Source organism: Emys orbicularis, chromosome 16, assembly GCF_028017835.1.
Source record: "Emys orbicularis isolate rEmyOrb1 chromosome 16, rEmyOrb1.hap1, whole genome shotgun sequence".
NCBI lineage: Eukaryota > Metazoa > Chordata > Testudines > Emydidae > Emys > Emys orbicularis.
In genome coordinates this window covers 28,358,774-28,375,191 of record NC_088698.1, presented here as the reverse complement: position 1 = coordinate 28,375,191, position 16,418 = coordinate 28,358,774, and the positions used below count along the sequence as shown (strand labels likewise).

The 16,418-nt window shown below is 46.4% G+C and overlaps 1 protein-coding gene across 1 annotated transcript; it reads left to right on the top strand.

The window, feature by feature from the left end:
* The first annotated feature begins 3,704 nt into the window (after positions 1-3,704).
* ERP29 (endoplasmic reticulum protein 29) lies at positions 3,705-9,822 on the top strand. Its single transcript, XM_065417759.1, has 3 exons — positions 3,705-3,970; positions 6,683-6,821; positions 8,085-9,822. Exons 1-3 carry the CDS (start codon positions 3,842-3,844, stop codon positions 8,585-8,587), a joined length of 771 nt encoding a protein of 256 aa, XP_065273831.1. The 5' UTR covers positions 3,705-3,841; the 3' UTR covers positions 8,588-9,822.
* The last annotated feature ends 6,596 nt before the right edge of the window (positions 9,823-16,418 follow it).

Below are 16,418 nucleotides of genomic sequence, written 5' to 3'. Positions count from 1 at the left end.
TGGGTTATACATCTGGCTGTGTTAATTTTAGTCAGCTGGCTTGAGTTCTGAGAGTGGGTGGAACCAAGCATTAGTCACGCTTTCAGAAATGGCATTGAACATGCTTGTGTTCAGTCTGCACTAGCATTTAAACCTTGCTCAATACCAGTTCAGGAGGAATGTTCCGTTTTTCCCAGGGTACAGCTGTTTTCCCATTTCCACTTGCAGCCACCCAATTGACCCTAAGCCTAATGTCAAACAGTATGATTCTTTTGTTACACAGTAGATGTTTCTATACTAATTCTCTAGCATGAAAATCAGATGCTCTTAAAACTCCAGGGTTTCTCTATAAAAGAGGCAACTAGATGGGTATGCAGAAATGGTTAACTAATTACTGAGCCTTTGGGAATCTTCTCAATCCCTATAAATTGTGTACAGTTAAATATATATTTCTTACTAAAGTAAAGAGCATTTTCCCCCTCCAGCACATACATCTTCACTGAGATTTGATAGGAAATCCAGGGTATAACCCATTGCTGCTGTTATCCTTTTTGTGGTTAAATGAACCATGTGTTTAGAAAAGCTACCAAGACTACTGTTTACAGACTGAAAATTATTGCTTTTATACTACTGGGATCATGAGCCAAGATCCTTCTACAGATTTCCTCCTCAACTGATTTCTTTGCTTTAAATCATTTGTCTGATGTGGATAAAGGTGAAGAGTTCTCCATCTACCTTTCTCTGCATAAAGAAAAATTTGCAATGCCTACCTGTATTGCCCATTGTTTTTGTATCTTTTTAGCGGTTTTAACTGTTCAAAAATTGCATTTATATTTTGCAATCATTGTTAAATCGTGATTTATTTTAACCTTCATTAATATAAAAGGGTTCTTTTGTTACATCTGCAGCCTTATCTGAACTTTCTCTTCCTGATTATTTGTTGTAATTTATGACTGTGGAAGTTATGTATGCTTCAGCCTTCTACGGAATTAAGTGACACAACCACAAGCGATCTGCTTTAAACTGGATGGGTTTATAATTTATATAAAAGTCAGTTTCGTTATAAATTAGTTTTGCTGCCTTTCATTTTCTGTCTGGATCTTTGGAAATAGTTGAAGTCCTTCTCTTCACCATTTCGCTTTATAATGCTAATCTCCCATCAAACTCCGAGCCAGATGCTCCCTTTATTGCATGAAGGGGAGTAAAAGTTGCCTGAAAACAGAACCGTGGGGAGGGAAAACAAGCTTTGTGCGAAATAAGGGAATGATTTGCTGGCAGGAGTGGAATTGGGAAGCAGATGTTCTGTGGCATGTTCATATGGCAGTGTGTTGAAGAAACTTCCATTGTCAGTTTATGCATTACTCGCACCCCTCCCAAGTTTTTAAAGACAAATAAAGGAAGAAGTAGGAACTTGCAGTATGTTTGATGCAGCCAGTGGAATTATGATAGAGTAGCCCTGGCAGTCAGGGACAGCTTGAACAACAATATGTGGCATCTGGGAATCGGTATCCCTGCCCCCCATATGCCTGGCAGTGCCCTGTCCACTCCAGATCCCAATACACTGATAGAAGCAAAATGTTCTTGTTTCCTCAAGCCATGTCTTGCGCTGCTTTCTCTCTTTCCTTACAGAGATCTGAGTGTGCCAGGGTCAGAACTTAATCTTGAGTTTACTATCTCCATTTACTCTCTTAAATGTTATGTGAACATAGTGATGTTGAAAGTTGCCAGACTCTAGTTACTGTACCAGCAGCGGCATGACCAGTTTCCCCTAAACCCCATGCCTCTGGCTGCAAGACAACCCTGATGTGGAGGGGATCAGGTATGGTTAATTAGTTACTATCCTCTGGTGAACCATTTGCTCTGCTAAAAGGACATATTTGAGGTGACAGTTACGCTTGTTAAACTTTTCTCCTCATTCATGTTTATAAATGTACCACTTGAAAGGGAAACCCGTTTAACAGAAACTTCTGCACATTCATTCCTTGCTGACCTGCTGCCACTTCTTTTTGTTTTAAATGCGACAATATTTGTGGATAAGAACACAGCAATCCATTAACAATATGCTTCCCTTTATCTCCCCCCTCCTCCTTTGTGTGTGTGTGTAGTGACTGTAAAGCTGCACTACCAAAGGGTTAGAAACGTTTAACTGGGTAGTGCAAAGAAAGGTTCCTGAATTATGTACACAGAGGGTGACCAGGTGGCCTGATATTGGGATCCTCCTGATATTAAGGGCTTTGTCTTACATACGCAACTATACACACCCGTGTAAAAAAAAAAAATTCACACTTGCTATCTGGTCACTTTATGCACACAGAACAGAACAACCCTAATTATCTAAGTAGCTCAAGGGCCATTTCTGAAATGTGGCTCAACTTAAATAAGGCTAGGTATAGATCACCTGTAGTGGCATTGCATTGTGTGTGCATGTCAGTTAAGTACTCTTCACCCCACAGTGTAAGCATCAGGTGCAGGCAAAGGTTCTCACATTTCTCAGTGTAGACCTCCCATCTTAACAAGAGTGGTCTTATAGTGTTCTCCTATTCGCCATTACACAGATCCACTCTTCCATTCACAATTGTTTCATGGTCCTGTGGCAACTACTGCAATTGCTTATATAGAAAAGCAATACATTATTTATGTTTTAGCTATTTATAATACAATGTACTAGCTGGAAACTAGGAGAGGAGCCTGCACCAGGTAACCAGACCGCTCTCCACACGTCAGCAAGCACTTTCCCTATGCTGGTCTCAGTACCATAATTTAGGAATGGCTGTTCTAAGGTTTTGGGGGTTTGTTTTGTTTTTTGTACACTAGAGAATTTTAGCAAAAAAATTCCCACTGGTACTTATCCCCAGCTCAGCTGCACAGGTGGGGAGCCTGGGTCTAGACAAAATTCTGACACGATGCTGTTTGTTTTTATCATGTCAGCTAAGGCACCTCTTTAATTAACATCATAAAAATGCCCAAAGACGCTGCAGCCTTGTCTTCCTGGTGCAGCCCAACCAGTGGTAGGGCAAGCACTGGGTGACGGTGGTTTTTGGGGGGATTTTATTGTTTTGGTGCATGGGAGGGGGGTGTCTTGCTAAAATTCCCTACCAGGGAGCCAGCCCTGCCCTCACTTATAATTAAGCTATAACCACTGTTTGAGTTATAGCTGGGGGGCAGGTGATCTCTCTCACACACACACAGTTTTGTTGCAGGGCTTTCTACTGTACTGAGGAGGCTCCTAGCTCTGTGGAATGCCTTCTCCTGTAGTGGAATGGATCACAGATCGGTGTGGTCCTTTAATTACCCAAACAATAACTCAGAACTACTCTGGATTGATGGGGGGCCGGTCCAAATCTATTCAGTAAGAGAGAGATTTCAAGGGACCAAGCAGATCGTCCACAACTGTAATGAAGAGATTTTGCAGCTGGCTAAACCGCTGTTACCCTTGAATAGCCCCTGCTCTGGGACTGAGCATGTCCTCACACATGCCCAGCTGGACGACAAAGATTAGGCTTACGAATTATTTTTTAACAAGGGGGACGGGGTGGCTTCATGGCGCTTGTTGTGCCCTTGGCCAGCGAGAAAGAGCCAGCGACCAATGGAGCAAGGCAGAAAGGGGAAGGACAACTAATCACTGGGTTGTGCAAGGGAGGTGCTGGCTTTTCAGAACAGCGTATAATGAGGAGTTTGCTCTGTGGTGCATTGGCAGTCCCAGCCCGCCCCTTTTCTCAGTTGCTCCGTTCCCCGGGGGCATTTGGCTCTAGAGCTGCAGCTCCTCCGACGCTTCCCTTCTCCTTTGGGGGGAGCCAGTTACAACTGATCAGGTCACGTGAACCGCGCAACGCAAGTCCTCTCCATCTCGATCCTTCTTAACATGGCTTTTGTTAGCAGGGCTGTGTCGGTCTCCTCCCTGCTGCTTTGCTGGCTTTCCTTCGCCTGGGAGAGCAGCAGCGCTTTGCATACCAAGGGCTCCCTGCCCCTGGATGTCATCACCTTCTATAAGGTAAGGGGGGGGGGGGGTGCTGCTGGTTGCATGTGCCTGTCTGCCCGTGCCTGCTCCCTCCGCATGCATGGTGCGGCGGCACCAGCGCTGGGGCGCTCAGAGACACTGGCTGTTGGAGCGGGGAAGGACCTTAAAGCTACGGGCCTTTTCAGGAACGTCAGATCGCTGTACTGAAAATACATTTCAGCTCCAGCGCAGGTCTCGGGCGGCTGCAGCAGGAACGTGCCCTGAACGCCGGGCTTTTCAAGAGGATTTTTGGAAAGGGTTGGTGGGTAGGTAAAAGAGCGAGAGAGTGTCTCTTCCCTCCCGCCCCCCGCTCTGATATGGGGCAACCTCCGGCACTTTGCGGGTGAAAGAGCACGGCGGCGCGCTCAGCCCTGCAGGGCTCGGCTCACGGCAAGACCCGATCTAACGCCTGCCTCTTTCAGTGGCGCAAGGGCCATTTTCAGAAGCTGCCGGCTGGCAGCCGCTGGTGAATGGCTCAAGAGTTAGCCCCGGACCACGGTGGCCAATGGGGAAAGGACAGAGGAGAGGCGGCCTCAGTAGCTGGCCAATCACAGGAGTCCAAGTGTCTCAATTGCACCGCGAACGTGGTTGAACGTTTTTGCCAAGGCTGCGGTGCAGCGTGATCACCTGTGGGAGAAGGGGATCGCTCCTGGCGGGGCAGGCGGTGTCCTGAGCACCTCGGAGCTCTACTACTGCAGCATCCACTGTCTTTGTCTGCAGCAGGTGTCCGATTGCCGCATCCGTCAGGTTTCCTTCCAGCCACAAGCTACTGCCCCCTCACACTCCTGCTGGTGCAGCACATGCCCTTCCACAACGCCTAGCCTACACCAAGCACTTCTGTCCAGCCCCAGCTGGGCTCCTAGCATTCCATGCGCATGGGCGACATTCCCACAAGAAAGAACATCCAGAAACACCCTCCTCTATACCCGTATATAACAGCCACACTAGGTGTTATTTGCTCACATGTCAGTGAGCCTCTCACTCTTACCTGATGCTTCTTAGCAGCCTGCGGATGGGCTATGCAATCTGCCCCTGAGTTCCCTAGACAAATCAGTACAGATTAGGGTGACCAGACAGCAAATGTGAAAAATCGGGACCGGGGGTGGGGGGTAATAGGAGCCTATATAAGAAAAAGACCCAAAAATCGGGACTGTCCCTATAAAATCGGGACATCTGGTCACCCTAGTACAGATTATTTTTTCCAAGTAAGGAAAGGCAAGTAGTTTAAGCACCAAATTTAAGTTTGTAGAAAAGCATTTTTCCAGAACCAAGTAGAAATGGAAATACCTTCCTGATTTTTTTTATTTCATTAACAGGGTGTACTTTTGTTATTTAAAGATTTAGGTTTCTAGCACTGCAAGACGATGTTTAAGCACAAGAGCCAGGTTTTAGAAATAGGAAGGAAAATTGATCAGAAATAGAAATCGAAGTGAGAAGTGGGAGTGAAGAACACCAGCTGAATGGAGTCAGCTGGCATGGGTCAGGCTTCTAATCCACACTGGAGAAGGGGTACTAGGCACCTACTGCAGGTCCATGCAGTAATAACACTGGATCAATATCAGCTTATTTAACTTGTTTCTCAAAGTATGTAAGGAAACATTCACCCTAAGCAAGTAACTGTGGTAGGGGCACTGACTGCACATGGCTGGAGCTTTTCTTTTCCTATGACAAAAACAACGAGGAGTCCTTGTGGCACCTTAGAGACTAACAAATTTATTTGGGCATATAGTTTGTAAGGTGCCACAAGGACTCCTCGTTGTTTTTGCTGATACAGACTAACACGGCTACCACTCTGAAACCTTTTCTTATGACAGTTCATCTCATCCACTTGAAATGAATCTCCACTTTGATAGACCAGTTTTGGTGTATTTGCATTCTGGGACCCCTTAAGCACTTGTTCCATAGCATCTTTTGCTAGGAGCAAGGACTTTGGGGTAATTTCCAAATGTGAAGCACTACATTGTGGGATGGAACTAAAAAGACTGGCTGACAGGGTGGAGCTACAGTATTTGCGATTTTCAGCCATACTGAGGAGGGGGAGGAGAGTAACTGGGATAGCTCAGTGGTTTGAGCATTGGCCTCCTAAACCCAGGGTTGTGAGTTCAATCCTTGAGGGTGCCACTTAGGGATCTGGGGCAAAACCAGTACTTGGTCCTGCTAGTGAAGGCAGGGGGCTGGACTTGATGACCTTTCAAGGTCCCTTCCAGCTCTAGGAGATGGGATGTCTCCCTTAATCTAGCAGTCACATTTTATTTGGCCTAAAATCCTACTTGTATTACTCACTTGAGATGTCCCCCTGAGGTCAGCTGGGGCCAATTCTACTCTCTAGGTCAATGGAGCTCCCTACCAGTAAGGTGAGCAGAATTTGGTCCATTATGTCAATCAGAATTTGACTTCAGATAAGCAAAATGAAAGTAAAATTTTTCAGGGTATAATTACAAGCCATTTTAACAAAATACTGAAGTATACAATTTAGAATTCCTGTAATTGTTTATTGCATGTTTATGAAGTATTCAATATTCCCGGCTCTCCGAGCTCTGGTCAAGTGTAGGTAGTCTCTTGGTCTATCCAAGGCCGTGATCAAGTGTCTTGATGTTTTTGGTCTTTTGGCCTCGAGATGAAAACCTTGCCTTTGTTTCTGGGACCTTGAAGTGAAAAAAATTCTCTAAGTTATTTCTCCATTAATCTTTGTTTTTTTTGTACTAGGTGATTCCAAAGAATAAGTTTGTCCTGGTGAAATTTGACACCCAGTATCCTTATGGTGAGAAGCAAGATGAATTCAAAAAGCTAGCAGAAAGCTCAGCTTCCAGTGAAGATCTGCTCATAGCTGAAGTGGGAATATCAGGTGAGCTGTAAACAGACTAATGTAATATCATCTGTGGGGGGAAAAACAAAATATTGGCACAACTCGACCTCTTAAGCACTGTGAAATGTCACCTAGCTCTCTGCTTTAGCTGGGTTTTGGGTGTAGCTGGCATGCTGAGAGGTCATAGAGGAATTAGGATGGCCCAGCATGACGTTGGGGGGAACCTAAGAATAAATGATTGAAAAGTTCATTTTTAGTTATTGAAATATTGAATGCCCCCTTAGCCTGGTTGGTAGTGGAGCTGGCTGCCCTCGCAGCCTCATGTGAGGTGGGAGTAGGAGTGCTGGATATCCCCAACCCCCGTGGGCCAGTTAGTGAAGCCTCTCAGCACAGTTACGGAATTAAAGTTGATTTGCAGTTCCTCTTGACCAGAGGGAAATCTGGCTTTTTCTTAGCCTCTTGGCCCACTTCTATGGAATATGCCTTATGAGGCATAATTGTGGTCACAGGAAACAAGTGTTACATTGTTGATTCACTCTAGGGAGCATTGCCATTCATTGCTGAGGTTATGATAGAGGTGTCGGCATCACAATTGGCACTAATTGACGTCGCTGTGGTAGTCTCAAGAGAAGAGGCAAGGCTTGTATAAGCAATGAAGACTGAATTGCCATCACCCCTGCTGCTGCCTGTTCTGTAAACAAAGGATTTTAAACCTCTGCAGACTGCCCAGGTGGCATACATCACTAGGCATTGAAGTCTACCTAAACACAAACCCTTTATACCTTAGTAGAATATCTGAAATCCATATATTCATATTCTAGCTTCAGGAATTCACATGGGATTTCTGTTTCTTCAGATGTCATTTTACAAATTTGCTTGGCATATAGCATATTCTCAATAAGAACGGTGTCTGCAGGGACATCAGCTAGAAATTATAATGAGTATTATCAGTCTGTATGCTTCAGGCTACAAGCTAATCTGATGGGGATCAGGAAGGAATCATTCCATCCCACCCCAAATTCAAGAGACAAAATCAGTGATAGAGTAAAGCAAGGTTAAATACATACATTATGGGGGATTTGCACCTTCCTCTGAAGCAGTCGATAATGGTTACTCTTGCAAGTGGACTTGCTGGACATTTGGGTTGTTCCATCCTATGGCAATTCCTAGTAGAGAGAGGGTGCTAGCAGAGTTGTAATTACAAACATAAACATGAATTGCTTTGGAGAGGAAAGGATCCAACTTACTGATTTTGCTCTGATTAATGCACTGATCCTTTTCATGTTTCGTTTCTGTTCCCAGATTATGGTGATAAACTGAACACAGAGTTGGGTGAGAAATACAAGCCGGATAAGGACAGCTATCCTATTTTTTACTTGTTCCAGGATGGGGACTTTGACAATCCCTTACCTTACAGTGGCCAAATAAAAGCCAGTGCTATTCAGCGTTGGCTGAAGAGTAAAGGCATCTATCTGGGAATGCCAGGCTGCCTACAAGAATATGACATCCTGGCAGGCAAATTTGTGAGCACCACTAAAGAGTTAGAGCGTCAAGCTCTTCTCAAACAGGGGCAGGACAGTTTAGCAAAAGCCAAGGAAACAGAGAAGAAACGGGCTGAGCAGTACTTGAAAATCATGAGTAAAATCCTGGAGCAAGGAGAGGAGTTTGCTGCTAATGAAGTTGTCCGGATCACAAAACTGCTTGAGAAGAACAAAATGAGTGATGGGAAGAAGGAGGAGCTCCAGAAAAGCCTAAACATCCTCGCCTCTTTTCAAAAGAAGAATAGTGAAAAAGAAGAGCTTTAACTGGCTGGAGAACTTTGTACAAGCTGTGAATTACTGGCACAAGGTCCCATCCAGTTCTCCTTATGCAAGCAAACTTCACTTTGACCTCCAGGGAGCAGCAAAATTCCTTCTAGTGTGCTTGGTGCTTTAGAAAACTCAGAGGAAGGCATGTCGTCTTTGAAAAATGACAGTATTCTGTAGTAGGGATTCAAACAATCACCTCTTAAAGTGAAACTGATGTGTATTTGTTGATAAATACTATTACACACAGAAATACATTGAAAACAGATTTCAGGTTGCAAAGTCAAGCACTCAAAAATTTAGGAAATAATATAATTAAGGTTGCCTCTGCAGAATTAGCCCTCCACTGCACTGAATGGGGGTAGGAGTCCTGTGGAAAAAATATGTGATCACGTGATTAAAGACTATCATAATGCACATGCACAATGGGGCTGAACTGAGGTTGTATAGTATCAGAGGGGTAGCCGTGTTAGTCTGGATCTATAAAAAGGGTATTTCCTAACTTTTGAGTATTTGGCTTTGCAGTCTTAATAATCTTTTAATGTAGTTTTTGTGTATGTAATTTCCTAGATTTTTTTTTTTTAAAAGCAAACTGAACAAGCAGAAATCCTACCATGTAGTGTTATATTGTCATACACATGGTTCAGCAGCAGGTTTGAAACCATTAAATCCACCACACAGACCTAGTAAGTGATAGCGATTTGCGGGTTGTCATCCTCTATGTGACCAGCACTAGAGGTGGAAGATACTCTTTGCCAGTGAATTTCATAGATATTTGTTGACAGCAAAGAATGCTGAGTGAGATTCAGGAATCTTGGGTTCTATCCTAGGCTCTGGAGGGAAGTACGGTCTAGTGGGCACAGAACTTTTCTCCCCAAATTTACCCCTTTCTGCCCCACCCCTGGCTGTTTGTTACAATCTCTGCTCTTCAGGCATCTCATCCCCATCTCAGTCCTTCCCCAGCAAATCCTAGTTTTCTCCTACACCCTAGCTCTTTCTCAGATCTGTTTCTTCTCCCCCATTTCCCCCCACCCCCTCTACATTGGTTCCTAGATCCAGTTTCCACAAGCTCCTTGTCTGGTCCCAGTATCCCTCCATTCCCTCACCCTCACCCCCAGCCAACTGGCTTCTACTCACCAGCTCTCACTCTCAGCCTACCCTCCTCCTCCAATTCCCAATCCCATCCTGGTGGCAGACTCTCAGTAGCGTAGCTAGGGGGACGCAGGGGGAGCAGCCGAGCGCTCCGGGTCTTCGGCGGCGGGTCCTTCACTTGCTCCGGGTCTTCGGCAGCGGGTCCTTCAGTGCCGCCGAAGACCCGGAGCGAGTGAAGGACCCACTGCCGAAGTGCCACCGAAGACCCGGAGCGCTGCCTGGTGAGTCCAAGCACAGCAGCGGGTGGTACCTTTTTTTATGTCCGCCCCCACTGTTTGCACCACCTGGCTACGCCACTGCAGACTCTTGGAGCATTTCACATAAATGGTCTCAGAAACTTAACATGGGCCAAACAACATTGTTTTGCAAGACTTGTTCCGAAAAATGACAAACTGTTTTGGGTGAATTTTTCCAAAAGTCAGCCCGGAGGAGATGCCACCGTGGAAAAGTTCAGCCCAAATGGTGAACATTTGGCAAAATTATAAGTGTACACAAGGTCTTATAAGGGAAACAGTTGGGCAACCAGAGTAACGGGCAGCGCTACTAGCCCTCCCTATAATTTTTTTTAAATAATACCTTCTCCAGAGATCATTTTGTTCTCTGTGAACAAGCAGATTCTAGCAAGTGTTACTGCATGTGCTGTTCCCATGTGAAACTCAGGTAGCTGCCCTAAGACACTAGATGCATTTGTACGAAGGGTTCAACACAGGGTCTGCAGAGGACTAGGCTCAGTCTGGGCACTGCACTACGCTACGTAGCGGGCTATCTAACTGCAGTGGAGGCTTTGCTGCCTTTGGAGGGCAGGGGTGGGTGCAAAGAGTGAGTATTGCTGCAAATAAAGACTGTGCATTACTACTGCTACGTTAAACCTGTCTCCGTCCACTCGCGCCAGCGGCCTCCTCCCAGTCCCTGCGCTGCAGCCCTAGGATCGCCGAGAGCGCTGGAGCCTGGAGCAGGCGCGCGACTCAGGAAACGCCCGGGGGTCGCGAGCCCGCGGGGGGGAGGGGAGTAACCCCATCCCAGGCTCCGCCCAGCGCCTCTCATCAGTGTCTCAGCCAAACGTCGGCCCCGGCCCAGCCGCCTCCCTCCCTGGGGCGGGAGACCCTTTGGCTGATCCCGGGGGGCGGGGAGGGGCAGGGCTCGGGGCCTGACCGGGACCCGCTTCCCGAGGGTTCGGGTCCGGCCCCTCAGGGCCCGGGAGCCCCCACCTGGGACAGCCCCCTGCCGGGCTCCGGGGAGACTCGCTCGGGCCCACGGGAGCTGAGCCGCCCCCAACGAACCTCCTCGGACCGCCCAGGCTGAGGCGCCTGCACCAACGGCTCCGCGCGCGCGCTATTCGCACCCCACCCACCCTGGGGCTGCCGGATGCACGCGCGTCTGCGAGACCCTCCCAGCGCGTGACGCCAGCGAGGGCGGGACTAACGAGGCGGTAACGTAAACTGGAGGGGAGGGGTTTGCCTGGGGGCGCAGCAGCGCGTGGGGAAGCTAAGCAGGGGCTGTTGGGTGTAGCCCTGTAATGGGTGACCTGGGCTATCGAGGCTCAAGGAGGTTGGAAATCAGGCCCGTTGTGCAGCCCACGGCTGTAACTGCTCAGGGATTTAAGATTGAAACTCCCCGTTGCCGAGCTCTCAAAGAACCCACTCAAACCTGCAGAGAGGGGCATGGTTGTGTTGTTTCCCAGCTTAGAGCACATGTCACTGGTGCTAGGGGGATTGTCACTAGCCACAGGAGGCCCCTGGGAAGCTTTTGATGAAAATACCAATTTGATCAATTGGTTAAGTGCTTTTGGTTCCATGGGGGTGGGGGGAGGGACCTGTAGCCCAGAGCCTCCAAGGATTTCAGTGGAAGTTAGGAGCCTAAATACCTTTGTGGGTCTGGGCCTATGCCCATGGTAGATCATTCTCACTGTCACTACACAAAGAAGGCACAAGGGGCAGAGCCGTACGAAGAGTGAATATTGTAAAAGGAGCCTAAACCGCTAAGGCCCAATTTGTTTTACAATAACAGTTAAAAACAGGCCCAGGAGTGGACAGTCAAAGGAAATGCATGGAATTGAATGAAACACATGGAATCGAGAGGCATGAGAGTGAGGATCAAGGCCCTGGGAATCATAGAATTTGAAGGCCAGAAGCAGGGGTGAAAATGGGCTGGTACGGCATACCGGTAAGAAGCCGGTCCCGGCCCGTATGCAGCGATGTTAAAGCGCTGCCGCGGCAGCACTTTTAGGAGGGTCCTTTGCGGCGGCAGCGCTTTAACGTTGCTGCCCCTTTTGCCCGCCCCCCAGGCTGCCCCAGAAAGACTGCTACCATGTGATATTTCTGATGATTTGATGAAATATAACATCAATCTGAGATCAATTTATTAAAAAATTTACTTTTAAGGGCAGATTCACCAAAGCCACCAGCCAAGTAAGTTGCAGTCAGTGCCTTGCTAATTTTTAGAAAATATATAGAGCCACATGTTGATTACAGTTACTGTAGAGTGACCATGCCTGGAGGTGAGAGGAAAATTATTACTGACATTCATATAGAGTCCTAGCTGTATGCAGTGTACTTTACAAATCATGTTAAAAAGAGGTGTCCTGCCTTGAAGAGTTTACAGTGCAAGTCAGAAAGAAACAACATACTGGAGAAAAGTTCACTCACTTTTTATATTACCAGAAAGACAGGATGGGATGTATTCACGCTGTTTGGTATAACTGCATGTAAGATGATGAAACTTTTCAGTCTTTACTTTCATGCCGCACCTGTACCTATGTTCAGTGATCCTAAATAGTACCCCCAAAACCTGTAGTGTCTGATAACTTTATCTCATTGGATGATCCCTCAGCATATAGCAGAATCTTATGGCCACCTGTCCAATTTGCATTCTTTTCATGTTATTTTGATTCCATGGTATCACCCCCAAAAACTCTACTTATGTAATGAACAATAATGGAGACAAAGGACACTCCTGTCTAGCAACTCTCCATAATACAAAGGGCCAAGAAAAATAAGTCACTTGAACTTTCACCAAAGCAATAAAGTAAAAGGTTTTATTAACTGTTTAAATTGTCCCAGAGCTCAAACTGAATGAGTACAAATGACAGATAGCCCCGTTTCCCTCTAGTGGCTTTTCCGCCTCTAATGATAGGGCAGACACTGGTTCATTCATTTCCTGTGAGTCCCACAAGACATGTATTCATCTCCATAAGCCAACTGTAGTTGGTCTCCAGCATAAACCCACAGTGACCATCAGGTGTATAGTGAACACTCTGCTTGTGCATTAAGCCTAGACATCATCCTTTCTATTGCCTTTTATAAACTATATTGACCAGGAGTACTGCCCCAATAGTTTGTGCATTATTTAAATAAAATGGATTATTGCATTGGTGAATTGAATCCAAATTTCACTACTCTCAAGAGGAGCATATCTATCTGCTTATCTCTGTGCACTCATCACCATGGTATCACAGCCAATGATTGCGTGTATGAATGTCGGTGTGTATCTGACTCTAGGTGTGTTTAAATATGTGTTTGTCAGTGGTATTTGCAAATTCCAAAGACTTCTAGTAAATGGCCCCTCCATAACCATCCTTACCTTACTGGAGAGTCCTCATTTTTCTCTATAAAAAGGATCTGAAATTTTAAAAGTATTTGTTTTGGATTTCAACATCCTGTTGCAGTGTTTGCAGCCCAAACACTGCAGCACTCTGTTAGGGCATGAAAGCCACTAACTAAAACTGACTACTTAGTGAAATACAAAAATTGATCAAACAGCATAAACAGTGAAAAGTAAATGGTATTTTAAATGTTACTTCAGCATTAGTAACCTTCAACATGGTTGGGAACACAGATCATGATTTGTTTAAAAGTTTTGTGGTGACTCACTTGTGGAACATTATTCATAACTTTCCACAAGCGCAATAAAGCATTATCATTCTTGAGTTCTGACTTATATAAACACTGCATGGTCAACACAAGTTTTCTTTTTAGCTGTGATATCTGCAACTACAAGTCTCATTTACTTTCCTTTTTTTTTAATAGCTGGAATTTTCTTTGCCTGGCCAGTAACCCACTCCCTCTTTAGCATAAATTATGCATGTTCCACCTTGGGAAAGGAAAACTGGTCCAATAATTATGATCTGATGTTATTGACTATGTTATCATTGTATGATAGAATCTGGTAAACTCAGATTGCTAAATGTAGTGGAAAGATGACTCAGAATATTGGTAATGGGATCTGGAATCTTTCTATTGGTAATTTTATGGTCGCCCTCCATCCTCGTTCATCATCATGTTTACTACGGTTGGGCTGACTATTCCTTCCTATTCTCACTAGGTACAACTCACTCCTGTGCAGAGAAACAGCACAAGGCCTATGCACTGTTTATAGGGTGACCAGCTGTCCCGATTTTATAGGGACTGTCCCGATATTTGGGGCTTTTTCTTATATAGGTGCCAATTGCCCCCCATTCCCTGTCCTGATTTTTCACACTTACTATCTGGTCACCCTAATTGTTTATATCCCATGGAAGCACTAAAGAATTTAAATGGGGCACAGGGCCTTGTGCTGGCCTTCTGCCCAGGGTGAATGTCACTCTCGGTGTTTTCCATAGCTCCATATTCATTATGAAAAATCATTCTGTTTGCTGTGCCTTGTACCTTTATTCTTCCATTATACAGATTAGGTGAGGAAACTTTTGGGAATTTCAGTTATGGATGAGCTCTTTTGTACCTCTTCTCTATCCCATTAAAGCATCCACCTAAATCCATGTGATAATGCATTGCTCTTCCCCATCTTAGTGCTTTTGATCCAGGTTCTTACTAATTAAACAAGCCTGACAGCTGACCAATGGCAGGCAAAGCTAGGAGTCCACTGAGTGACTCTACATATTATATACATATTTTGTAAACACAGAATAGGCCCAAGTCTTAGGCCAGGTCTACACTACCACTCACTTTGGTATAACTTATGTCGCTCAAGGGTGTGAATAAGCCACCCCCCCGACCCACGTAAGTTACATCCAACTAAGCGCCGGTGTGGACAGTGCTATATCGGCGGGAGAGCTTCTCCCGCCAACCTAGCTACCGCCTCTCATGGAGATGGATTTATCATGCCGATGGGAGAACAGAATAAATGCACTACAGCAGTGCAACTGTGCCATGTACCACTTCTGGTAGACTAGCCCTTAGTAACTACTGCCCAGCTCTCTTGCTGTGCTGACTTGTGAGCACAGCAGTCCTATAAAGAAGGTGTAAAATGTAAACAGCCCTGGAAATGGTCATAAATGCCGCTTGTCCTGTGGTAGAAGGAGGATTTAAACCAAGTGAGACAAAATATAATTCATGTTTTGGGGGAAGTGCTGGCCAGGTCAGCCTTGCTTCAGATTGACCCAGGCTGCCGTAAAGGAAATTGGGAGCTGTGGAAGCACTGAGGCCCGGATCCTCAAAGGTAGTTAGTTGCCTTATTCCCAGTGGCAGTTATCCTGAGTTGGGCCTACACCATCACCCCGATGACCAGGGGTGTCCTGATGTCCTGAGTTATCGCTATTATTTACTATTCATATCTCAGGAATGCCAGGAGATTCCAGTCAGGCTCGGAGCCCATTGTGCTAGACACATAGGAAAATACAGCGCTTACAATTTAAGGAGCCCAATTAGAAGTATTTCTAGCAAGCTCCCTCATCTCCCAGTTCAGAGGAATTTCCACAAGCTGAAGCTCGCATCATTTCCAATTCCTTATGGGAACTTTCCACCCCATTATCGTCATTCCTTTTACTCAGCTGAGTAAAGCAGCCTGCTTGGATTTTAACCTCTTCTTTTCCCCAGAGCTCTCAACATTCATGCTGCTCCCAGAGTAGATTCAATTCCAGTAGCATTTTTCCACAATACAGTATGCTCTGTTTTGGTTTCTCCCCTAGTGCAGTTTCTAGAGCCTGCCAATGACATCTCCTGACTTCCCATCAACTTGAACTGCACTGAAGGGCTCAGTTTGCTTAGTGACTTCTGTGCTTTTGTGACGTGATGGTCCTGATCCTGCCCATTTTCAGAGCAAGGTGCAGGAAGCCACCTTTTCACAAAGCCTTCCTTGAATAATGCAGGCTGAAGAACAACGGGCGTCATCAGTGCCCCCAGAGAGTTGAGGACGGGGAGGGAAATGGACAAAATAAGATGCAAGGGAAGGACTAGCCACCTAGAAGAGGAAAGGAGAAGGGGGGAGTTTATACAGACACATCCAAAGTGACCTGGCTACTGCAGTGACAGGTGCATGAGAAATACAACAGAGGGCTGCTGCATATGTTAAAAGGCGATTCCCCTTCTCTCCTCAGTTAGCAAACCCGCTCCCTGCTCCCCCGGGGCTGTGCACACTGCTCGGCCAGACCCATGATGTGACGCGGAGTTTTCCGGGGCGCTGGTTTCAGGGGGAGTTTTGCCAGAAGCAGGAGCGAGGTGTAGGGTCCCTGCGAGGCAGACGGGGGCAGGGTAAAGTCGGAGCGGATCCTGCTTCTGCCCCGTCTCTTCTCCGCCCTCCCTCCCTTTCGCATCCCCCCCCTTCCTCTGTCCTCTTCCCCCCACCCCCACCGCATCCCTGCCCGGGGGGCTCTAGCCCCGGCCGGGTCCCCGGCTGGCAGGGGGTGGCCGTGCCCAGCGGCCCCGGGGCGGGGGCAGGACTAGCCGGGCCGGGAGGAGGAGCCGGG